The 27,042-nt window shown below is 33.6% G+C and overlaps 1 protein-coding gene across 1 annotated transcript in view; it reads right to left on the minus strand.

Moving 5' to 3' along the window:
- The window catches only part of CCDC171 (coiled-coil domain containing 171), a 387,757-nt gene that overhangs the window by 210,594 nt on the left and 150,121 nt on the right, over nt 1-27,042 (minus strand). Inside the window, exons 10-14 of the mRNA XM_081262194.1 lie at nt 21,223-21,329; nt 19,391-19,480; nt 18,202-18,402; nt 15,049-15,216; nt 13,378-13,566 (exon numbers count right to left, since the gene is read on the minus strand). Of these exons, the coding sequence (XP_081118320.1) occupies nt 13,378-13,566; nt 15,049-15,216; nt 18,202-18,402; nt 19,391-19,480; nt 21,223-21,329 (755 nt within the window). The remainder of the gene's footprint in view (nt 1-13,377; nt 13,567-15,048; nt 15,217-18,201; nt 18,403-19,390; nt 19,481-21,222; nt 21,330-27,042) is intronic.

A 27,042-nucleotide genomic window follows, 5' to 3' on the forward strand; every position in this document is an offset into this window, starting at 1 on the left:
AACAAAAGGCTAAAACTGACATTAGCAGGAAGATCTCAAAGGAGATCAACTTAGGGCAAACCATAAAAACTCTTGATCACTCGACAAAATTTGGGTGTCAAAGGCTATTATCAATAATGCTAACAGGTAGTAGTCAAAATGTTTCAAACTTGTAGAAAAATACTGGTAAGGAAAATAAATCCAAATAAATAAGGTTTCCCTAAGGTGGAAAGTGGACAGAAGCACTCCTTACAGGCATAGTTCTCAAGATAAAAGAGTATGGGAAGTACATAAGAAGTTGCTTTCTGACTCTTCAGCTTCTTGGATGCTTTCCCCTGAGCAGAGAGAAAACTGTATTTTAGACATGGTTTTCATGTTTCTATACTATACCTTAATTGCTTTACTTATTCCAACTCTTGTCTAATACCTAATCCAGCTACACCAGGGGTGGTACTATAAGAAATGGAGAAATAGAGGCATTATAACTTGCCCCCAACCACATCTCCACTGATGGCCAAGCTATGGTAGCAGTAGTCTAGCAATAGAACTATGTTCCAGAGCTCCAGGCAAATGCCACTAGCAAAGTAAGTAATGCTCCAGAAGGAACTTTTTAAAGGAGGAAGAAAGTCTGAGAAACAATAGCGAGGTGAATTGCTTGGAAGCAGATGTGAAGACAACCCTCTTAAGGGTTTTCTTAAAGGCAACCTTTAAGGAAAAAAACATAACACTCAGGCTGTAGCTAGATAAAAAAGAAAGAAAAGCATTTAAAAGTAAGAGCCAGAAAACAGGATAATGTTCCAAAGAAGTACAAATAATTCAGAATGCCTGAAGAAAAAAGGGGATTGCCACAGTCTAGTTGGGCACAATTCAGGAGCCACTTGTCAAAAGAAACTAACTTTATTTTTAGAACCACACACACCAAATAAAACAGCTCCTCAGGAAAAACCCTCAGAGCCCAACTGCCACCACTGGCTTCCCACAAGCCTCTCCCCCGCACAAGCCTCACCACCTCCCACAATCCTCCTGCTCTTGAGGCCGATTGGCTGAGTCACATGGGCGGAGCCAAAAAAGTCCCCCAATGAGCAGCTCTGTAGTCTGAAAGGGCAGGGAAACCAATGAGCATCACCGCAGAGGAGCCAATCAGCTAGATGTTGCTGGGGCCGCTGTGAGCCAATCATCAGCCGGCAGCTGGAAGTTTGCTGGGGCCCCTTCGGCTGTGGCTCTCAACAGAGGATGATAGAAACTTGAGAAGTAGGTAGATAACAGAGAATTGAGAGACCTAAGTACTAAGCTGAGGAATTTAACTTTATGTGAAAACTATAAAAAGACAAAAAATCCTGGAACAGTACTATACTTGGCAAATGAATGTAAGAATTGGAAATACTGACAGAGTCTTCTAGGAGTAGTAAAGTTTCAGGGCATGTAGGTAGAATGTGGAAAGCAAATGGAATCACAAAGGTTAATCCCTTAGTCTCTCCAAAATCGATTCCACCTGTTCAATTAAAGGAAAACTATAGAAAACCTAAAGATAAAAGAAGCAGACTAATAATAGTTGAGTAAGTGGAAATAAAATTGAACCTCTGTGTCTCAGGCAGAGGTGTGTTTTCAATAAACAACATTTTTTGAACCAAAAAAATCTTTGAAAGAATGGTTTTGCTAATGATATTTTATATATTTCAAAACAATACACAAAGTCATTAGTCAAAATAAAATGGATTGTTGAAGAAAAGCTAAAAGTAGGCCCCTTATGGCAAAGACTAAGTTTATTTTAACACATGACAGATCTCAAACTCCTTCACAATATACAGTTAGTCACTTTCAACTAGACTCTGAGGTTGATAGTTTTACAGATAATGAAACTGAGGTTTAGTGAGGTTAAATAATTTGCCCAAGGTTCCTTCATCTGGGTTTACCTAATCCTTTTAGCTAACCTTGATGTCTTTACTCACCAAGGTTTTCCCCTTCAGACACATCTCGCATGCCTTCCCCATAAAGACTTCACCTTTTCCCGCTATCCTCAATTTGATGAAAAAGGAGAGGTTAGTCTGCTTTTCTACCATCCAGACATTAGTATTACTACTTCTTTTCACAATTTAACAGGATCTCTAGCACCCCAAGGCCCTTTCCCTTCTTTTTTCCCTGTACTGTTCAAATTCTAACAATATTTCAGCTCCTATCTATTCTATGACATTTTCTACTACCATCATTCTCTCAAAACTGATCTTGACTTTTGCTGAACTAAATTAAAAATCACTGAAAAATTTAATTCCTACACTGATACTTACAAATTTCACACACACACATGTGTATGTGTGTGTGTGTGTGTGTATGTATATATATATATATATATATATATATTCTCTCTCTCTCTCAAATACAATAGATTGCTAGTTCCTAGAGGGCAGGAATTATTTACTATGGAGTCTGTCATCATGCTCTAAACCCTATAGGTATTTAGTAAATATTGAATGAATAAAATAACTCTTTATAAAATCATCCCTAGGGGCTAGGATTATGGCTCAGTGGTAAAGCACTTGCCTAGCATGTGTGAGGCACTGGGTTCAATTGTCAGCACCACATATAAATAAATAAAATTAAGGTCCATCAACAACTAAAATTTTTTTTTCAAAAATTATCCTACTGTTTAGCACACAGTTTTGCCCATAATAAGCACTGAATAATACCTAATGAAAGAAAAAAGCTTTACGATGTAAAGAAAAGAAAACTATATTTAAAAAGATAGTTACAAATATAATTTGGAACTTGTCAGCATGTCAAAATTCTATTTTAAATTAATTGTGACTTTCCACAGGGACTTTCAGAGGTACTGCATTATTTACTGTGAATTATTCTTGAAGAACAAAGCCTGTTTGATGGTGAAGCTGGAAACCACTATAGAGCAAATTTGCCTTAAAAAAAAAAATCCAGTGTTCTCCACCCAAGGAGATTAAAGGACAATATTTTTTTTTAAAGAGAGTGTGAGAGAGGAGAGAGAGAGAGAGAGAGAATTTTTAATATTTATTTTTTAGTTCTCGGCGGACACAACATCTTTGTTGGTATGTGGTGCTGAGGATCGAACCCGGGCCGCATGCACACCAGACAAGCGCGCTACCGCTTGAGCCACATCCCCAGCCCAAGGACAATATTTTTAAGCAAACATAAGGAACATCACTTTCATATGGCACAAAAGCATTCCTAGTACTGAAATAACATGTTCCTTAGTGTATTTAATATCAAAAAATAATATTCTCAAATTCCTCCCTCAAAAAAGCATTCTTACCTTGAAAATTTTTTAACTTAAAAAAGATTAAAAAAGAATAGGATATCTGAATATCTTTTACACAGATCTTTTTAGTATATCAAAAATACTATATATAATTTCACTAGTTTTTCTTTTCTTGCTTTTCTTCAAAGTGCATCCAAAATGATGCTTCTTTCCTTAGTGAAACACCTGCCCTACCTCCTGAAATACAACCTTTCAGGGACACCTAATTGGCTTCCAGAATTCCATAAACTTTTGACTCTTTGGGCCCAAAATTAAAACACTTCCCTAGAAGTAAAATTCTTATTTTAATTACTCAACTTTTAGTTCTTGTTCTTCAATTTGACACAAATTGCAAACCGGACATGCAATGACACACAAACATCAAAGAATTTCATTTAAAATGTCTTATTTGTACAAATTATTTGTCTTTTATGTAATGGCAATATTGAAAAATATAACAAACACATATTCACCTATTTTTCCTATGATGTGAATGTTTCTCTGTTAAAAATAAAGAACATCTTGTAGAGAAACCAGAACCCTTATACATTGCTGATGAGAATGCAAAATGGTACAGCCACTTGCAAGAACAGTTTGGCAGTTTCTCAAAAAGTTAAACATAAAATTATCATAAGATCTAGTCACCATCTATGTAGATACACACTATATATGTGACTATTTGTATATACCCACATATACAAACACACACATATACACAAACTCTGTAGTGATTATTTAACTTAACACTATTTTTATTATGTAAATTTTAGCAGGTCAAAATATATGTGCTAAAAGTGATATGTGCCTGCTTTTAATCTTATTTCTAATACAATACAAATTATAAATTTCCTTTGAATAAGCCATGCCCCAGAAAACCAGTTTTCTTTATCATTAGACAGAATAAAAGTATCAGTCCAGGAAAGATGTTTGATTTGTGGACTGTTATATTACCTAAGACTACTTGGAAGGTTGGCAGTATTATCTCTGAATTCTGATCCATCCCATGTCTTCCCATCCATGTTTCAGATCCTGGAGAGGACATGGATTGGCTCAAATCTCCTCCATGAAGCCTTCTCAAACTTTGACAACTTCCTCTTCTAAATTTATAGCATTCTTTTGGCATTTAATTATGCACAGCCTTCTGGTAAACTTTATATCATATAATTGCTCATGTGCCTCTGCAACTAAATATTACACTTATTGAAGAAAGAACTATGTATTATACCTTTTTGCTTGTATCAAAATATGAAACACAAAGTCCTATAGATGACATATAACATTTTTAATTAACAATAATTAAAGAATTGTTTTAATATTCTTACCATGGTAGATAATTTAAAGTAGACGTACTGTACTAAAATTTCAGTTTCTCAGGAAAAAACTAAGAAATACAAATTTGTGTGGATGACTAACAATGTGGAACTACTTAGTTTTTTCATACATTATTATCATGTTTAATTATTAGTTAATCAATAATCACTTGGAGGCATGGAGTTGTGGCTCAATGGTAGAGTGCTTGCCTTGCACTGGGTTCCATTCTCAGCACCACATAAAAACAAATAAATAAAACAAAGATATTGTGTCTACCTACAACTAAAAAAATATTTTTAAAAAAATCATTTGGGCTGGGGTTGTGGCTCAGCAGTAGAGCGCTGGCCTAAAACATAGAAGGTGCTGGATTTGATCCTCAGCACCACATTATAAATAAATAAACAAATAAATAAATAGTATTCTGTCCAACTACAATTTATATATTTATATATTTTTTATTTATTTTAAAGAGTTACTTAGAAATATGAGTTAAAGGAATAAGAAAATGAAATCTCATTAGACCTATTATCAGATATTCCTTTAAATTCAAACATGTATTTCTAAAAGAAATAGTGCTACAGTGCAATACAAAAAATGATTAGAAGTTAAAGATGGTGATAATGTATTAAAGTAGTCCATACATTCACTTTGTAATTTCTAAATGCCAAACAATGTGCTCAACATTTAACATTGGTTATCACCATTCTAATGCAGTCCCTAGAACTTCCTTGCTACACAAACTTGTTACCAGTTGTCTGAACCATAGTTTCCTCACTTGTGAAATAGAAATGATGCTTAAATGACCTATCTCCTATGGCTGTGGTAGGGCTTAAGAAATAAGTTATGTGTGAGGCGTAAAAATTTGTTCCCAGGATGTAGGCTCCCTATTTACCTCTCTTATTGTTTCTCTTGCTGAGAAAAAACTTTTAAGTTTAATTAAGTCCCATTTGTTGATTCTAGTTGTTAACTCTTGTGCTATGGGTGTCCTATTAAGGAATTTGGAGCCCGACCCCACAATCTGTAGATCGGAGCCAACTTTATCTTCTATCAGACGCAGAGTTTCTGATTTGATATCAAGCTCCTTGATCCATTTCTACATCCTGGGAACAAATTTTTACGCCTCACACTTCAGATAGAGCCCTAATATCCAGCGTATACAAAGAACTCAAAAATTAAACAATAAGATAACAAATAACCCAATCAACAAATGGGCCAAGGACCTGAACAGACACTTCTCAGAGGAGGATATACAATCAATCAACAAGTACATGAAAAAATGCTCTCCATCTCTAGCAGTCAGAGAAATGCAAATCAAAACCACCCTAAGATACCATCTCACTCCAGTAAGATTGGCAGCCACTATGAAGTCAAACAACAACAAGTGCTGGCGAGGATGTGGAGAAAAGGGTACACTTGTACATTGCTGGTGGGACTGCAAATTGGTGCGGCCAATTTGGAAAGCAGTTTGGAGATTCCTGGGAAAGCTGGGAATGGAACCACCATTTGACCCTGCTACTGCCCTTCTCAGACTATTCCCTGAAGACCTTAAAAGAGCATGCTACAGGGACACTGCCACATCGATGTTCATAGCAGCACAATTCACAATAGCTAGACTGTGGAACCAACCCAGATGCCCTTCAATAGATGAATGGATAAAAAAAATGTGGCATCTATACACAATGGAGTACTATGCAGCAATAAAAAATGACAAAATCATAGAATTTGCAGGGAAATGGATGGCACTAGAGCAGATTATGCTTAGTGAAGCTAGCCAAACCCTAAAAAACAAATACCAAATGTCTTCTTTGATATAATGAGAGCAACTATGAACAGAGCAGGGAGGAAGAGTAAGAAGAAAAGATTAACATTAAACAGAGACTTGAGATGGGAGGGAAAGGGAGAGAAAAGGGAAATTGCATGGAAATGAAGGGAGACCCTCATTGCTAAACAAAATTACATATAAGAGGTTGTGAGGGGAATGGGAAAATAAACAAAGAGAGAAATGAATTACAGTAGATGGGGTAGAGAGAGAAGTTGGGAGGGGAGGGGAGGGGGGATAGTAGGGGATAGGAAAGGTAGCAGAATACAACAATTACTATTAGGGCATTATGTAAAATTGTGGATGTGTAACCGATGTGATTCTGCAATCTGCATTTGGGGTAAAAATTGGGAGTTCATAACGCACATCAATCTAATGTATGAAATATGATATGTCAAGAGCTTTGTAATGTTGTGAACAACCAATAAAAAAAAAGAAATAAGTTATGTGAAAGCATTGAAAAGTCTATTGAACATTATGCAAACTCAACTGACAGCATCAGATTAACAAAAACAATGTCTAAGACAAGTATGTGAAAATTACAAGATTTTTCCAAACTTTCATTAAAGGTACTTACTCACACCAACTCAGTTCATCATAATTTCCTATGCATACAACTGTACCTAACTCTCTGTGAAGCAGCATGTGTAACTTAAGGAACAATAAACCTCAACAATATCAACAACTTCCACTTTAACCTCTGAATATTTTTTAGAATTCAATTAAACGGGAAAACGTTCCAACCTCTAATAACTTTTAAATTACTAAGCCAGATTTCTTGCCAAATGCACTCTCAATAACAACATAAATACAATGCAATGTAATATGATAAACCTGAATTTCTTTCCTTTTTTATCTCCATTATAAACTCATTTGATTTTACAAAAAGGTCAAGTAAAGCTAAAGGGTTTACAATAAACATTACATCATGTTACTCTTGCTTAACTGATAGTGAAAACCCTTTACTTCTAGAAGGAAATTCTTGTTCTAGTAATTTAATCTTCTTCAGATAGAAAAATGACAACATAAATACTAACATGACAAAAGCAAAGTTAGTAAATGGAACGGAATGTGGCATTTGGCCCAGATGTTTCAATAAGCATAGACACTTAAGATGTATTTACATGATGGCTCAACTGCATTTAAATTCAAGAATTACCCTACCATGTGGCTGGCAAACTTGACCTAAGTAAAAACATGCTGTGATACCAAAAAAAAAAAAAAAAAAAAGGTTATTAGGTCTACAAGTTTCATTTATCCAATAGCATTTAACTGTTTAAAAAACTTTTTTATTCAAAAATTTTACATGTAACTTCATTACCTTTTTTTCAAATAAAAGTAATTCAAATCCAAATATTGTTTTTTTTTTATTATTTAACCATCTGTCTTTCACTGATTTCCTTACAATAACCAAACATTAGATTCAGGAGTGTACAAGTCAGTCATTTGTTTTCCAGCAGATGGCCTCTACTAATGGCTATGTTCATTCTGACATCAAACATCCCTACAACCCACAATCCTATGAAATAACTATGGGTTTTTCCCACTCATGTTCTTATCAATATAATCTTTAAGTGCATTAAGTAATATAAAATGAAATTATTTTATTTCCATTGCAGGTTTTTTGAGATCAGATCTATAGAATTAATTATAAAAAATTTCTGAAATAAAATTTATAAGTCTTATAATATCCATTATAATACCACTTTACCAAATATAAAACCAAAATGAATGCTGCTGTGTATTCCATTATATTTGATGAAAATTCAAATATGTGCATAATAAAGAGTATATGCCACATTAATGCCCTTTGAGTGAATAATAAAAATGATGGCTTTAATTTACAGTCACATGAATCAACACCTATAGTGTAACAAGTTCTTCAAATTAAAGTCTTCAGTGGAACTCCTCCTAAGACATTAGCATTTATGATGATAGATTGATTCCCTTACTTCAAAAGTGAATTGCTACAGCTTCCTACAAATGCAGAGTAAAATAAATGTGTTCAAGACACTTATAGGAAAAGGAGAAAGTTAGAAGACTCATACTACCTGAATTAAGGACTTAAAAAAGGCTACATTAATTGAACCAGTATTGAAAAAAGGACAGGCATATAAATAAACTTCATTACAGAAAGGCCAGTCTTTTTAACAAATGGTACTGGGAAAACTAGACATCCACACACCCACCCCAAAAAAGTCACCTCAATGTAAATCTCAGATATTTACAAAAGTTAACCTGAAATTGATCATGGGCCTAGGTATAAAATCTGAAACTATAAAATGGCAAGAAGAAAAAATAGTAAAATAACTAATGACCATGTACTTAGGCAAAGAATTCTTATATGGAACACCAAGAACAACCTATAAAAGGAAATGTTAAAAAGATGGTCATCTGTTTTATCAAAGCTGAAATATTCCTTTGCTCTACAAAAGTACTACTAAAAAGATGGCAGAAAATATTAGCAAATAGCATATCTGACAAATGACAAATTCAAAATATATAAACAATCCTCAATATTCAGCAATAAGAGAACAAAAATACAACTAAAAATAGGGCAAAAGATGTAATCAGATAATTCATCAAAGAATACACACAACAAATAAGCATATAAATAAGTGTTCAATTTTTTTTAACTCATTACAGAAAATGTAAATGAAAACACCAATGACATTCCACTATACACCTATTAGAATGACTAAAATTTAAAATGAAAACACATGCTGGCACAGATGCAGAGCAAACAGAACTCTTACACTGATAGGGAGAATTCAAGATGTTACAGCCACTTTGGAAAAGTTTAAGTTAAATATACACTTACCCATTCACAAAAGAGAAATGAAAAACTTAGGATCACATAAAAAACTCCTCATGACTGTTTAATGCATCTTTAGTCATAATTACCCCCCAAGTTTAAAACAACCCAAAGATCTATCAAGTATACTTCTGGATAAACAGTTGTACAGGTATACAACAGAATATTACCCAGAAATAAAAAGGAATTAACTACTGATACATGCAGAACATAAATACATCCCCAATATATCTTTGTTTCTTCTTTCCTTTCTTTCTCCCTCCCTTCCTTTCTTTACAGTACTGGGAATTGAACCCAGAGGTGTTCTCACTAACTTCCCCAGGCTGACCTCAAACTTTCAATTCTCTTGCTACAGCCTTTCAAGTAGCTGGGATTACAGGAGGACACCACCATGCCCAGCCAAATATATTTTTTTAAGTAAAAGAAGCCTGACTTCAAAGGCTTTTTTTTTTTTTTTTTTTTTTTTTTTTTTTTTTTTTTTTTTTTGGTTAGGTGGTAGTGCTGGGGATTGAACACAAGGCTTTGGGCATGCAAGATAAGCACTCTACTGACTGAGCTATATCCTCAGCCCTCCAAAGGCTATTTTTTATTCCATTTATGTAACATTCTAGAAAGGGTACAACTCTATAGATACACACACACAAAAAAAAAAAAAAAAAAAAAACTATGATTCCCATACATGGTCAACTGTTTTTTCACAAATATACTATGGCTATTCCATGAAGAAAGGAAAGTGTTGAACTAATTATGTGAGAACAATAAGTGTAGAGGAAAAACAAACCTTAGCCTGTACCTAAGATCACACACTCCAATTGCAATTGACCACTAACTTACATATAAAAACTAACACCATAAAACTTCTACAGGAAAACCTTGCAGTACTAAAAATTTATGGAGCACATAAAAATAACCAAAATAGAAAACTACATATAATCTTGACTTTGTCAAAATTTTAAAATTTGTGATTATCAAAAGAAACATTAAAATGAAAAGATGAATGAGAGATAGGGAAAAAATACCTAGGAAACACATACAGATCCTCCTAAACTTATGATCGGGTTATGTCCCAATAAATTGAAAATGCATTTATTACAACTGAACTATGAAGTATCATAGTTTAGCAACACAGTACACTATTATTTATCCAGTAATCATGCCTGGGAATGACACTTTGCTGCCACTGTCCAAATAAGAGTGTACCATACTGCATCTCACTAGCCCAGGAGCAGATCAAAACTCTACTGAATGCAAAAAAACACAAAACTCTACTGAATGCATATCACTTTCACATCATCATAAATTCAAAAATTCATAAGTAAAACCATAACTTGAGGACCATCCACATACAACAAAGGTTATGTACACAGGATATATAAAGAACTCTTTCAATTCAATAATAAGATATAAACATCTCAACCTTTTAAATGAACATATACCTGAAGAAATGTTTGATAAATTAAGATATGAAAATCGCAAGAAAGTGTATGAAAAGTTAATCACCAAGAAAATGTAAATTAAAAACATAATGAAATGGTTTTTTTTTTTTGGTACCACAGATTGAACTTAGAGGTGCTTAACCACTGAGCCACATTCCCCAAGGTTTTTGGTTGCCATTTTAAAACTACTACAACGCCTAAACTAAAAGAAAACTAAATGCTGCAGTAGATGCAAAACAATGGAAACTCTCATATGTTGCCAATGGGAATATGAAGCAACATAAGCATTTCGGAAAAAAATTTTTGGCAATTTCTGATAAAAATACTCCTACCTCATGACCTGACAATTGTATTCTTAGTTAACCAAGAAAAATGAAAACGTATGTTGATAAAAGACTTGTATAAGCCAGGCATGGTGGCACACACCTGTAATCCCAACAATTCAAAGGATCACAAGTTCAAAGCCAGCCTCAACAATTTAGCAAGACCCTGTCTCAAAATAAAAAGAATCAGGGATGTGGCTCAGTGGTTAAGCACCCCTGAGGTCAATTCCTAATACCAAAAAAAAAAAAAAAAAAAAAAAAAAAAAAAAACTTGCATAACAATGTTTGTAGCAAGTTTATTTATAAAGCCAAAAATTGAAAAGAACTCAAATATGTATCAATTCACATTCAATCAAATTGTGAGGTAGTGGGGCTCAGAATAGCTCAGTATTTGAGCACTTGCCTAGCATGTATAAGGCTCTGGGTTCAATACTCAGCATTAAAAAAAAATGCAGTATATCTGTAAAATCAAATACTACCCAGTTATAAAGAAAACTGAAACTACTGATACAACATGAATAACATTATATTCAAAACCTTAATATTGAGTGAAATATGCCAATGACCAAAGACTAAATATTGAATTATTTCATTTATATGCAATTCAAAAACTACTGAAACTAACCCATGATGACAGGCATCAGAGCAATGGTTGCCTATGAAGAATGAAAACTGACTTGGAGACAACACAAAAGAATTTTTTGGAGTAATGAAAAGTTTCAAGTCTTAAGTAGGGTAATGATTACATGAGTCTTTAATCAAAACATCAAATTACATACTTAAGATCCATGTACTTTATATGAATACACAACCAGTGAAACTCCATAATATGTACTTGTATAATATGTCAAAATACATTCTACTGTCTTCTATAACTAAAAAGAACAAATAGAAAAAAAAAGAAAGAAAAATCTATGTACTTCAATGTATTTCAATGTTATCTCCAAAAAAATAAATTGTTGGGTCTTTTATAGACAACACATCATATAATGGTCTGCACACAATGAATAAATTACTATTTTTATAAAGCATATTTATTGATTCATTCAAACTCAAATAGAAAGGTCTAAGTTTATATGGAGTCCTTAAGTTTGAGAAAACAGAGTAGTCTGATTTCAAGCACTATGAAACCAGTTATTGGCAAATAAAAACTAAATACATACATAAATAAATATACATCTGTGTATATATGTGTGTGTACATGAGTAGATGTACTTTTTTTTTTAAATAAGACTTGTCAGTGTAACCCTGAATGAACAAAATTAAGACATTAAATACCAAATTAATCATGGGAAGAATCACAACCTTCTGGCTCCTAAGTAACCTATCATGGAAACAGAAGTGGCCTATTAATAAATATAATACCAAAAATATAAATATATACACAATTATCATTTTATTCATGATGAGTGGAAATGATAGTTAACAATATAAGTAATGTTAACAATAACTTATATGGGAAAAACATGGTTAACAACCTAAAACTTGTATTCTCTGCCAAATCCAACACAGAAGATACATTTCAAAGTCAATTTTCTTGCAACAGTGCCTATAACTGTAACCCTAGCTCTTGTATAATGTTATTAGATATAACAAATAACATTACCAAATGAATAAAATGATAGTTCTCGTGGAAACCCCCATAAATGGAGTAAACTGGATAAAAAGATAATTATATTAACACTGACAATATTTAACAAATCTCTTAACCTTTTATTTTTTTTTAATTATTTTATTGTTGGTTGTTCAAAACATTACATAGTTCTTAATATACCATATTTCACAGATTGATTCAAGTGGGTTATGAACTCCCATTTTTACCCCGTATACAGATTGCTGTGTCACATCAGTTACATTTCCATTGATTTACAAATTGCCTTTCTAGTGACTGATGTATTCTGCTGTCTATCCCATTCTCCACTGTCCCCCCTCCCCTCCCCTCCCCTCCCCTTCTCTCTCTCCATCCCCTCTACTATAAATCGTTTCTTCCACTTATATAATTTTTCTCCTACTCCTCCTTTCCTCTTATATGTAATTGTGTATAACCCTGAGGCTCACCTTCCAATTCCATGCAATTTCCCTTAACTCTCACTTGTTAACCTTTTATTTTTAAAATAAAAGATATACAATTTTATCATTTAATTGAACAGTGCATTCTGAGATATTTTAACCAAAAATTTATCTTTCCAAATTTAAGTAAAGACAATCTTAAGACACACACAAAACACCTATCTGTGGGTTTGTACATGTTTACATGATCATATGATGTGTGTGTGTGTGTGTGTGTGTGTGTGTGTATGCGCGCGCGTCTAAACAAGTTCTGTGGGGTTCTCATAAAGTTTCAAACTGATTTATAGTTGGTATGAAAAATATGTGAAGTGACCAAACTGAGTAATCCATTTTTTAAAGCTTTTTGTATAATAGCATACCTGTGCCCTCTTCTGTACCTCGAGGAGAAGTTCAGAATACTGCAGTTCCAGTTCCTTCTTCTGTTTGTGCCAGCAGCTCTCTTGGGCTTTGATCTGTTCTGCCACTTTGTTAAAGGTGTCTTCCTGAGTCTGTTGAAGTTCTCTCATTGTGTCAGATTTATTTTTACAGATATACTCTAGATGGCTTATCTATAAGAAGAAATGAAACAGAGTGAGACATACTGACAAATCACTTCCACCACAAAAACACTCCATATTTTCTACTATATTTTATTTGTTAATATCATCTGAAATTTTTAAGTTAAAATGTAAATATACTAATAGGAATTATCATATTTTTGCAGAAAATTGTAACATTTTTAGACTTAGACAATAAATTTTTATTCTTTTCTTTATGATAAAGTTATTCATTCTATAAATCAATTTTAATGAGATGATTAGGAAGCTATTCTTACTTCAGGAACCAGAATTCCAGCTATTCAGATATCTCAATGGGAAAGGAAGAATTCAAAAGAGAATTACAAATCTGCAAACATTTTACACATTATAAAGCTAAATATTCCAACCATTTAATTTAACAAACACTAAAAAGAAAAATATTATCTTCTAAAGTTTATGACAATTACTAATGTTCTGTGAAAAATTTAACCATTACCATCTCAGAGGGTTAAAACACACTCATTTTAATTATCAGTAATTTTAAACCAATTATATATACATTCTCAATCACAAACAGCATCTGTGCTTCTTACAATTTAGTCTCTCATTTCTCAGTACTTCTCAATAGGATCAAGGTAAAATGTTCAACAATAAGAAATCTCACCCTGAAATTGGGCTGTTTTATTAGTTTAGAGATTTTTTTAAAAACTTACAAAACAGTTTTTCCCTTCCTATCTCTTAAGAGCAAATGTCATTTTAACTAAGACTGAGAAACGACCACATAAACACAGTTCTAACCAGTTCAACAGACTCAGGATAAGAAACAATACCTTCGACATTGACATATGTTGATCTTCTAAGCCATTTAAAATTTCTGTAACCAAAAGCAGGATTTTTCTTTATTGGAAAAATTCCTAGGCTTGTGAAATGGTAAAGTGACCATAAAAGTTTACTGTTTTGTTCTACAAAATATACATCTTACCTTCTAAAGCATGGATTGGGTTTTCTCATATACAGGTTGTTGTGTTTCAAAAAATAAGTCATAAGCACAGAATTTAAAATTTTCTAAGTGCTTTTAAAATAACACCTCATATTTTCTAAGCAAAGAATTTTAAGATTATGTTTTTGAATAACTGTATCCTGTTTCTATTTTATGCTAACATAAAGAGTTGGTTTATTAATGTAAATGACTAAGTTCTTTGAATTGCTTCATCAGTAAGATTAATTTATTTTCTTTTAATTAGGTCCCTGTGGCTAATACTGGCTAGTAGTATTAGCATGTCCTGCTCAGAAAGTGGAGCTTAGAGACTTCATACAGACTTCAGTCACATTTACATGCCCACAGCAATGGCATCAAACTGAGTTGTAGACAAGCCATAATTAATGGTATTGAATTATTAACATCCAAATTCTTTTTGAAATAAGATGAATGTCAGCCCCTCTTAATGATACTGTGATGTGGACAAATGTCACTGAATTTAATAGAGGTATCTGGTGCCTGAGGACAGTTACCTTCTCATTAGCCCTGTTGAGGTCTGCAATGAGGGCATCAACATTCTCCTGCAAGATTGCACAAAGCTCAGACCAAGAGAATTTATCCAACATGCCTTCTGGTTGTTTTATGAGCACACAGCCTGCTACCAAGTGCTGATACAAGGTATGAAGAAAGGTTAGCTTCTCCTGCAAGAAAAAAGACAAATTAATTTGTTTCTAAACATTATAAGAAGTAAGACAGGAAATACAAATAGTAAAGAATTTATTTTTAAAACTTTGAAATTAAAATACTCAAGTTTCAGATACTGTCCTTTAATGACTTTTTCACATTCAAACCAAGCATTGATAGACTACTTGGAATTGCTTATACTTGGTATTCAAAACCAAACTTTGTGTAGAAGCTAGAAGACCAGGGTTCAAACCCCAATTTTGCTGTTCATGAGAATGTGGTCTGAGTAGGCACCTTGTTCAGGTCTAAGCTCCCTTAATGTAACATGAGGTGTCCAGACTCATAATTTTTAAACCTTTCTAATTGGAAGTCAATATGGCAATTCTATAGTTTCATGCTTATATTTTCTAAAACATGTAAGTCAAACAATACAGAAAAGAGTGTTATTCAACTCTGATGAAGAAAAAGTTATACCAATATCTGTACTTTACATGTACACAATTACTTAGCTTTCTTCTTACTCCAGAGAGTCCAGTTTCCTTACCACTTATAGGAAATCTATCCCAAGCCCCTTAGGCGAAGTAGACAGTGATATAAAAGATATGGAAGAAGGCCTCATTTGTTTTTCCCACTTATAAGTTTATACAGTATGTGCCACACTGGGCATTTGTAGGTGTTTAAACATTACAGGCAAAAAAAAATGTGGATATAGCAGCCTAAGAAATATTCTCAAAAATGTCCAATTAGAAATATGCTTTTTTAAAGATCTTTTAAAAGTATATTATTATTACAGTAACTAAACTATCTATTATGGAATGACCTAAAAATATTTACTGTGCTCTGAAATATGGATAAAGTTGATCCTATCTTGAACACACAAGAATTCACTACTATAGAGTCAAATGGCCCTCTTTATAAGGTATTTCATCTATAGAGTCCCAAAAGCATAGAACTCAAAGACAAGGTAATTGTGAAGTTGCAAAATGAATATTTTATATAGATAAGTTCCCTCGAGATGCTTTTATAGATCAGTAAGAAAATTTTTTTAAAAGAAATTTGAAAGTAAAAAATTGAGAAGTCTGTCTTCTAGATTTAAAAAAAAAACTACAGCATATAAAAACGTGTTGGAATTAGAAATTGTAGAAATAGCTTTCCTGAATATTTCAAAATGTGTATCATCCATTCTATATGCCACCTTGCTTTTTCCAAATAAAATAATTTTAAAACCAAAGATTTTAAAATGTAGTTACAACCACAAATTTGAGTCAAGAAATCAGAAAAAAAAAGTTTTGTAAATGTGCTATGCATTACCTTTTTTTTTTTTTTGCAGTGCTAGAAATTGAACCCAAGACCTCACACATGCTAGGCAAGTGCTCTGCCACTGAACTGTGTCCCCAGATCTGCCCTGTCCTTTTAAAAAAGCAGTGAAAGATGATTTTTGCACTAGGTTGAAGTGAATAAATATATTAAAAACTATAAATACCCAAATGTAATATTCAGGCACTAAAATCTTTCTCCTCCACATTTTTGCCAAAGGATCACATTCATCCTCAAGAAAAATTCATTGTCACCATTATGTCCTTTTTGCTTGGGCTACGATAAACCGAGCATGATAATCATCCATTTGACGTGCAAAGAAAATCACAAGATCAAAAATCAATTCACATGTGTTGAATCCAGCCACAAAGCTGTAGACATGCTGACTTTACAATATAGTCAGGCTTCTAGTTTCCTTTACTGTAATCATTATCTGATGTGTAGAACAATTCCAACCCCTTCATGTGGACACAATTTAAATCCCAGACTGTAAGAAGAGTGGAAAGAATGTTTCCTTTTGCTCTCTTGGCATTCTTGTTCCTATTTGTTAGAGTAATGAACTCAATATGCAGGACAACTTTAGATAAACCAGTTCCACTAGCTACACTAGATCTATATCCCATGGGTTAAAGAAAATATAAGATAATAATTCCATTCACACTGGCTCATTCAGAATATGAAATTTTTATCATCATATTTTAAGAAGTCATTAATAAATACAATGGGCAGACAACTCTCCATTGCAAAGAAGTTTAAATTCTATGAAACTTTTATTTCCTAAATTTTTGTTAATACTCTATAATTATAAAGAGTAAGTTAGAGACAGTCTACTAACATAGATATTATTTCTGTTTTCCAAATAAGAAAACTAAGATTTAAAGAGACGAGGTTGTGTGGCTTGTCCACAGTTACATTGTTAGTAAACAGAAATATCAGAATTCAGAAGTCTACCTGATTACAAAAATCATACTCTATCATACCGAGCTGCAGAACTTCTGAAATAAAAAATAATTTTGTCATTGGCAAACAGGCAAACCTTAAAAGGACAGTTAGGAACTTAGAGTCAAGGAAAATTAATGGTCCAAGTGACAGAGGGCTGAACTATATTACTTTTCTCACAAAACAGGATAACACTGGTGGAATGGAATAACTGAGTTTGCAGCTGTCATGAAAATTTCAAAATACTTAATCTCAGAATAACTCTTTTCTTTTTTTTTTTTTAGGACTTTTTTTTTTTCTTATGGTACTGGGGATTGAACCCAGGGGTACTTTACCACTGAGCTACATCTCACACCTTTGTATTTATTTATTTTTATTTGGGGACAGGGTCTCCCAAAATTGCTTAAAGCCTCATTAAGTTGCTGAGGCTGGCCTCAAACTTGTGATCCTCCTGCCTCAGACTCATTGGGATTATAGGCATGCACCACCATGCCCAGCTCAGAACAATTTTTTTTTAACTCTCTGGACATAATAACCTATTTATTTATTTATTTATTTGGTGCTGAGGATCGAACCCAGTGCCTCACGCATGTTAAGCAAGTGTTCTACCATTGAGCCACAACCCCAGCCCTCAGAACAATTTTAATTAAAATTAGTAGTTACTTGGTGCATGTCGATGCATAAAAAATACAAAACTGAGATTAGTGAAAAGCCTTTTCAATCCATCTTCCAGTTTCAGGTAATACCTCAGTGTCCTTATGGAATGCCTGGGAGAGTTTCTGCAGTTCACTTTCACACTGAGCTGCTCGCGCCTTTTCTTTTTCCCAACAGTGCAGCACATTTTGTAGCTCCATTTTCAAAGTGCTTATTAAAGCCTCTCGGTCTGCACATTTTGTGCGTAAATGACTTAATTCTTTATGAGCATCAGTGATTTTATCCTGAAGTTCCTGTCAGAGACATAAATAGACTATAGACCATACAAGAGAGAGTGGAGACAGCAGGCATACAAATACAAAATATGTGATGAAAACTTTCAAAGCTAATACAAAAGAATCAAGCACTTACTTGTAATGCTAAACTCTAAGGTATTATACTACGTATATTTTCTATGTATAATATTTTAGCTCAACAGTTAGAAAATCGGTTATGTTTGAACATTTACATAAAATGTTAATAAGATGGCTTATTCCAAAAGCTCTTTGAAGGGAGATTTACTTAAAACTCATAAAAAAATAACTTGGTGATTCAAAAAATTTTAATAACATTTTAAGTAATATTTTGAAAAATAAATCTTTTAACATTTAATATAAGAACATTTACTTTCCTCTGATATTCTATACTAATACAAATCTCAAATATGTGGCATAAAACCTTGCTGAACTATTAGTTCCTTAACCTTAACAAATTCTATTAAGTGTGTCCATGACAAACTCAACATGAACCAATACAATAAAATTCCAACAAGACTCAGCAACTCAAATTTTGCAAATATATAGTACATAAAACAAGCACAAAAAATAAACTTTTTCTGGACCTTAGCCAGATGTGGCCTCAGCCCATTCATTACCAACACGATGTACTAAAAACAATGGTTCTGCCCTAAAATAAGGAAAAGTGACTCCAAATACAGATGTGTTTATGAAGAATATAATTAACATATACCTAAGGCAGGACATTAAATCTCAAATTATTTTTTGAATCTGTGGTATTATATCAGAGAAATTATTTTCCTTTTAACCAAAATAATTTCCAACCAAGTTTTCTTTAAAAGCAAAAAACGTTGTTGTTATTATGATCAACAAAAACTTAAAAATGTATCCAAATATACTTAAACAAAGAAGATGTATTTTCAGATATCTCTTCTCTAAAGCAGTCCCTAAATAATTACATTTGCTTCTTAATACAAGAGGGAAAAGTTATTCTAAATCCTAATACCTTTATATTTTTAGTGTGAGATTCAATCTTCTGTTTGGTAAAATCAAGTTCATTAGATGTCTTTTCCTTAGCATCATTCATGCTGTTTATCTGATGAAAGAAAAGTAACTTTTTAACATTTTTCAAGGATGGGTAATTTAAAAGCTAACCGTTAAGTGATTTTTATGCAATTACTAAGCACAAAGTTTTTGATACTAATAAAGAGTCTTAACAATACCTCTTTTGGTTAAATGACATGTAGTTTCTGTCACAAGCTGAGATGGCTAAAAAGGAAAGTATTCAACCTTAAAATGTCAGTGATGTTATTATTGTATTTTCACTAGATGTCTGGATAAAGGATTTCATTCTTACTGTAAACAAATATAACTTTATTCTTAAAATCCTACTGGACCAAAATGCCAGAAGCAGTGGTATCTATAAAGAAAGAAAAAAGAACAGAGCAGAAGACTGTTTTTCTATACATCATGAGGGTATTCACTGGTCTCTCACTCCATATGACAATTTCAGGGTCGGTCACATGCAGTCCTACTGGGAAGGCTTGTGGCAGGTCATCAGTTGGTCCTGCACCGCTTGTGATTTATTTTCTTTGACAGTTCATTCTTCTTTCTGTCAGACTGCTCTTTTTGCTTTCTTTGCAGCCACCCCTTTGGTCTCCCCACTGCTGTCTCTGGCACTGGTTCACAACAAAGCACATTACTAAGCCAAAGCCTGCTGAGTCGACTTTTCAACTGTGCTGAGGATCATGTGACATTCATCCTCCCAAATAACAATTCACTGTGGGTAATATGTTCCTAGTTACCCTGCAGCTTCCAGACCCAGGCCTCAGAAGAGTTTCATAAACTACTAACAATACAGGTTGTCTTGTCTCACTGGAAAAGACTTAGCAATATTTGCTCTTCATAGAAATTTAATTATTTCAATGGTCACTTTCTGATTTTCCTTTTGAACAATTATAAGAGTATTAAGTTGACTAATTTTTCCTCCTTTGTTTACCTTAGCTAACTAAAATAAAATCAGCTACTACTAATATGTCAAATATAATGGCTTTATGGCCTTTGTATTACCTAAAAGAAAGCGAAAAAACACTAATTGTATGCTATGTTACTTGTCTTTGGCTGAACAATCTGTTGTTTTGCTAACTAATTGTATTTAATGTAATTACTTCATATGCTAATTTGACAAGATGTAACTAGACAAACTCTTCAATTTTTAAAGCATGAATTCATAAAACATTTTAATACCCAAGAAAATTATCAGCTCACACATTAAACAATACAAATGAGATGATAAATAGAAGCATGAGCTTTTTCAATCAGCAAACTAAAAGCTTCTAGGATACATCAAACAGATATTTGTTTTTAGCAACTTCTAACAACACTTTACTCCCTTTAGAGAATGAAAACTGCTTTCTTTTTTATTACATTTTCCATAATTTGTAGAATTCTTCAACTAAAATACTGACAAAACCTAAATTCCCACTACCTAGTTCACATATCATAAAATACATTACATTTAAATAAAACATATATTCACTTAAATAGCTTGCACAGCTATTTTAGTAAATTAAAACAGATTATGAAGTCCAAGAAGTGGCAGAGTATTTATAACTTTGAAAATAATAGTTAGCCTGAAAAGTTACAAAAACATGAGTGAGACACTACACTTTAGGCCACACTTAAAGAAAGAGCACTGACAGACAATTTATTATTTTTTGTATCTGTGAAGCTGTCAATTCAACATTCCCAATCTTTTTGACCTTTGTAATAAGCAAGGGATATGTACTGGTATGGGCTGAAGGCTATATGTGTGGAGCCAAACAGTGCAAGTGTTACCTCATTAGATGCATCTTCCAGCTTGTTCTGGTAATCTGTCAAGGTACGCCTCAAAGTCTCAAGGACAACAGGGAAGCTGGGAGGTTTATCTTTGTCCTTGTGGATGCCTAGAGAAAAATATACCCTTAAAGTCACACAGGCACAAAAGCTAAGCAAACAGCAACAGAAATATTACAATTAGAGGTGAAAGATGTTATAAAACATTGAGTAGAATTTTATTCTCTAATATACTGCTGTATAGCCAAGTAGTAACAGTCTTTCTAAACAAGTGCTCAAACTGAAGTTAATAATATACCAAGTTCAAATTTATGGCTATTTTCTACCTTATCAACCCATATAATATTAGTTCCTTTTTTTCTATATATCTCCTAATAGCAGTGTTCATATGTACCTGTTATCCAACAATTAAATGAATCTAGAGTACCATTGTTTTGGAAAACTGAATAAATGTACCTTGTGTTTCTGATCAGTCAAGCCTTTAATAACATACTATTTTGCTTAAATAACAATTTTTGAACCCAAGAGTATATACTCTTCTATTATGCTTGGAAATATTCTTCAATCCTTAAAATTCTCAAGTTACAAGTTGAAATAAACAATAAAAATGTGATTATCTACATGGCCCACATCATGTTTCAATTTAAACCATTGTAAAAATATGAGTATTTCCATATTACACCCTCAAAGTACTTTAATTTAGCTGGTCTCTAAGTTAAATTAGTTGAGCTAATTAAGTTCATGTGGTCAAATATGATTCTAAATATTAACTCAAATTAATCAAAAGCTGAGTTTCAAAAACCACTTTAAATTGATTTTTTATTTTATTACTATTTAAATGTCAAAAAAGTATCAAAATTTAGTTTGAAGCCATTGATATTAAAAATATTTTCATTTCCTGTTATAATTTTCCTCATATTTTATAATCTAAATATTTCAATATATAACTTTAAAAAGAAGAATTCATAATATGTTTTAGGATTCATTCATTCAACTAATTTACTGAATTCTTACTGTTTACTAATCTTGGGCATTAGGCATACAGAGGTGAGCAAAGTCAGTGTAGTTTCTGTCTATATACAATTTACAATTTAATAAGAGGGAGAGATAGTAAATCACTTCATAAGATCATTCATCTTTTTTTAAGCATTAGAAGACTGGAACTGGTAAAAGATAAGAGAAGGCAGTAATGAAGGAAAGAAAACAGGAAAGGGGAAAAAATGCTCAGTTAACAACAGACTACTTGATTCATCTCATAGTATTGGTAATATTTAGTGTTTTAATCTCAGGGAAAGGACCAATAAATTTATGACATTTATCGAAGTATATTTAAATACTATCTTATGTATGGATAGATATGAGATATTCTTAAACAGAAGAATAATATTTAACTTAAAAACTAAAAGTAATATGAAAACAACATTTATTCCAGCTATGAAAAAAATACGCAGTTTGAGCCATGATAATGGCTATGACTATGAATTGGAAAGACAACTCACTAAAAATTTCATTAGAGGTCTTACCAAATAAAATTTTTTTAAATTATTCTCTTGCATAAGATACATAATATAAAATTCTTTTCTTTTGCCACTACACAAAGTGGCCCATGAATAAATTATTCAAGGACACTTAGGAAATCTGTTAGTTTTTACAATAAAGAAGAAAACTTCCTCCCAGAAATTCAGAAGAATGCAATCACCTTCAGTATTCAGGAGTAAGGGGACAAAGTGCCCTGTCCTTACTGACCTATGCACATTTTTATAGTCTACATAAAATATTCTTGCCTAAAAATATCTATAAATAACGTTTAGTTGAGGTAAAAAGTATGCTTTATGTCCCACCAATATCTATAATTAAAAAAAAGTACCTACTGGTCCCTTTGCATGGCAAAATGCTTACAAATAAAATAAATGTCTATAAATAAAAGAAACTTATTGACTGATTTGGTTTAACCTAATAAAATTATAATCTCTACACTATGGCCCAAAACACATTGGACTATTAAAACTATTCTATCGGAGGGAGGTTTAAAAACTCATACACAAAGAGCACTAAAAAAAGATTTAAACAGTGGCCATCACTGGCTTTTCAAAGGTCAAATACCAAGTGAAGGATAGATATATCAGGAGCACTTAATATTTCAATAATAGCAACTCCAAATATTTTGGTTTTCTCTTTCCCTCTCCTTAAGGCACTGTCTCTGAACACAGGTGCCTGCTTATACTTTCACAAAATCACTCCCTACTTCAACTTCAATTTCTCTTCCTCATTTGTAAGTAGGTTTCAACTCTGGCTAAACTTTGGCAAATCTTTCCTTAAATTAGTAGCCGAAAAGAAGGGACAGGGAAGAAAAGGTTCCAAAACCCTCTATTTAAATGTTTCCTTTTAGACAATCTCAAAAAGTAAACATTTTTACACGACTCACATAAACAACTGGTTTTTCTTTCTAATTTTTTATTGGTACATAAGAATTATACATAATAGTGGGATGCTCTGTACATATTCGTACATTCACATGATATAACTCAAGCTGCTATGATTACCTCACTAAACTGTAGTTTCACAGTAAAAGCAGTAAGTAGGAACGAATGATATAAACCTATCTCATCTACCTTTTCATTCTCTTATCTGTCTCCTGCAAGACTCCCAAAGGGGAGAATTAAGAAATAACAGAATTTAAGACAAAGACCCAGCTTCTTTTAAAAGATAACTGAAGAGAACATGGAGGAGGGGGTTCCTGTTCTTTGATGCCGATTTTTGATTGTGTAGTAGAAAATAGAAAACATCATTCAAATGGATTTTATTTTCACCCAATAAAAAAATAAACATTCACTACATAATGCATTGATTAAAAAATTCCTTCTTATTCTAAAAGCACTAAAACATAAACATACTTTTGCTGGCAGTTATACTTTTTAAGCTCAGACTACATTCTGCATATTAACTCATCTTAATCACTGAGGTCTTAAACATCTTTATTATCTTGCAAATACTGGTGCTCATTCTGCAGTATTTAAGGAAAATGGCTCATAACTTTGCTAACATATGGAAAGTATTTATTATGTAAGTTCTACTCATCTATTCTCTATGTCCCTTGGAGACTCCAGAAAACATTTCCTTTATCAAGCCTTGAGAAACATGCTGGCGAAGGGAGACAAACCCTTCCCGGATACTGTGTGGCTTGATAAACTCTGTATGGCTTTTAAGACAAGAATAAATTGGTCATGGTGGTGCATGCCTACAATCCCAGGGACTCAGGAGGCTGAGACATGAGGATCACAAGTTCAAGGCCAGCTTCAGCAACTTAGCAAAGCCCTAAGCAACTTAGCAAGACCCTGTCTCAAAAAATAAAAAGGACTGGGCACTGTGGCACATGCCTGTAATCTCAGCAGCCTCAGGAGGCTGAGGAAGGAGGACTACGAGTTCAAAGCCAGCCTCAGCAAAAGTGAGGTGCTAAGCAACTCAGTGAGACCCTGTCTCTAAATAAAATACAAAATAGGTCTGGGGATGTGGCTCAGTGATTGAGTGCCCCCAAGTTCAATCCCTGGTACTAAAATAAATAAATAAATAAATATTGCTACAGGTGTGGCTCAGTGAGTGATTAAGCACCATGTTCATTCCCTAATCATACAAAAAAAGCCAAGAATAACAGTAGGAAATGATGAAATCAAATGAGTTCCCTGAATTCAATAGGAGTGATTGAATCTTGGAGGACAGAGCTCAAGTGGTAACTATTAATCTTCAGATACAAGTATCCATAATGGATATTGGAGTCAAAGCAATAAACAAAAAGACTTGACCCATGGAGATCACTAGCATCAGCTATTTAACTGATGATCATAATGTCATCTTATCATAGTTAGCTGATCATCATATTCCTTGAACTAATGTTTACTTAAGTCTTATTTTATTTGTATAAGTAGAAACTCTCTAGACCTAATTACCAAAAGTTGGACAAAAACAGAGTACTGGCCCTCTACCACTTCTCAGATTTGAGCTAGTTCACAGGCCCAGATCCCCTTGAATAAAGAAGACAGGTCCCTTTAGGAACCCTGACATACTGTTAAAAAATGTAAATCATCCTCCTAGTCTTCCTCAAGGAAACAAGCAACCATTTGCTAGGGTGACAATATGCAAGGGGGAACTAACTATACTTCCCAGGGGCACCTCATCTCACGAATACAAGAATGTGTCTAAGACACTAATTCAGGAAGATCTAAGATGCTATTGTGGTTCAAAAGTCAGGGAGGTCAACTTAACTCAATTTTGGATAAGGTCTCTTTCCAGGAAGTCGAGTAGGTCCCTGAACCCACCTCATAGTTATTTCCCCAGTTTGAAAGGCATCATTACATTAGAAAACACAAAAGCAGAAACTTGCACAATGCCCATTTTAGACACTGGTATGAGGAATATTATAAAGGAAAACTAAGTTTAAAAAATCAAGTGGAGCCAGGCATGGTGGCACATGCCTGTAATCCCAGAAGCTTGGCAAGCTGAGGCAGAAGGATTGCAAATTCAAAGCCAGCCTCAGCAATTTAGTGAAAGCCTTTCTCAAAATTAAAAAAAAAATTAAAATTTGATAGGACTTCAAGATGGTGGAATAGTGGTCACTTTCCTGGCTGCTCCATGGCATGAAAACAAGAAATCGGACAGGCAGCTTTTCAGCAAGGTGAGTGAACAAAGAAAAATAAAGGAGACTTTGCTAGAATTTAAACTGGACACTTTTAAAGCAGATAAGGAACTAGATAAGGAGGTTGGATATAAAAATATAAGGAAGAAATCACCAGCACCACTGTCTCTAGTGCATTCACAGGCACCAACCAGAGCATACCCTCCACAAGCAAAGTGGAGGAACAAAGGAATTAAGGGAACCCACATTTTTGGGAAGCCTGAGGAGTATCTGGGTAGAAAGACTTTACCAACCAAAGACACTGCCCAACTAAACTGAAAGGCGTACTACACAATATCCTTGCACAGAAATTGGCTCCTCCACCACATGAATGGAACCCAGGGGAGATCCCTGGGGTACAGTCTTCCAGCCTGGACCAGTAATTGCTGGACCCTGGAGGTGTGCTGATTTAAAAATCTCTAGACCAATTCAAATTCAGGAAAGAGCCTGGAGCCCACCTAAGCCTAAACCCCACCTCCAAGAATTCCACCTATGGGATTAACTCTTTCACTCCAACAAGCTGGAGGGTAGAGCATCACACTCCAGATAACCCCACCAACTCCACTGAGAAGATAAGCTAAGAATCTTTTCAACTCCAGCAGAAACAGTATTTTAATTTTTCACTGAGATATTTTCTCTCTCTCTCTCTCTCTCTCTCTCTCTCTAAATATTTTTAATTCAGTCAAAAGATAAAATATAGACATATGTGAGATACAGTAAAATCCATGGGCTTTGGAATCAGACAGCTGGAGGTCAAGCCCTAACACAGCTACTTATCAGCTATATCATCTTCAACAAGTTATTTAAGTGGACTACTATGGCTTGATGTCTGTTTTCTCCAAAATTCATGTTGAAATTTAATTGCCTTATGACAGTATTACAGTTCCTCTGAGAAATGATTAGGCCATGAGGTCTTCACCCTCATAGGCTGTTACAAAAGGAAGAGTTTAGCTTCCTTTTGCCCTTTCTTGCCTGTGTGCCTTCCATTAGGTGATGATGCAGCAAGAAGGCTCTCACCAGATGCTACTATCTTTTTTTTTAATTAATTTTTTTTAAATATTTATTTTTCAGTTTTTCAGCGGATACAACATCTTTGTATGTGGTGCTGAGGATCGAACCCGGGCCGCACGCATGCCAGGCGACTGCGCTACCGC

The sequence above is a fragment of the Spermophilus citellus genome (assembly GCF_964194105.1).
Source record: "Spermophilus citellus genome assembly, chromosome: 2".
Classification (NCBI taxonomy): Eukaryota; Metazoa; Chordata; class Mammalia; order Rodentia; family Sciuridae; genus Spermophilus; species Spermophilus citellus.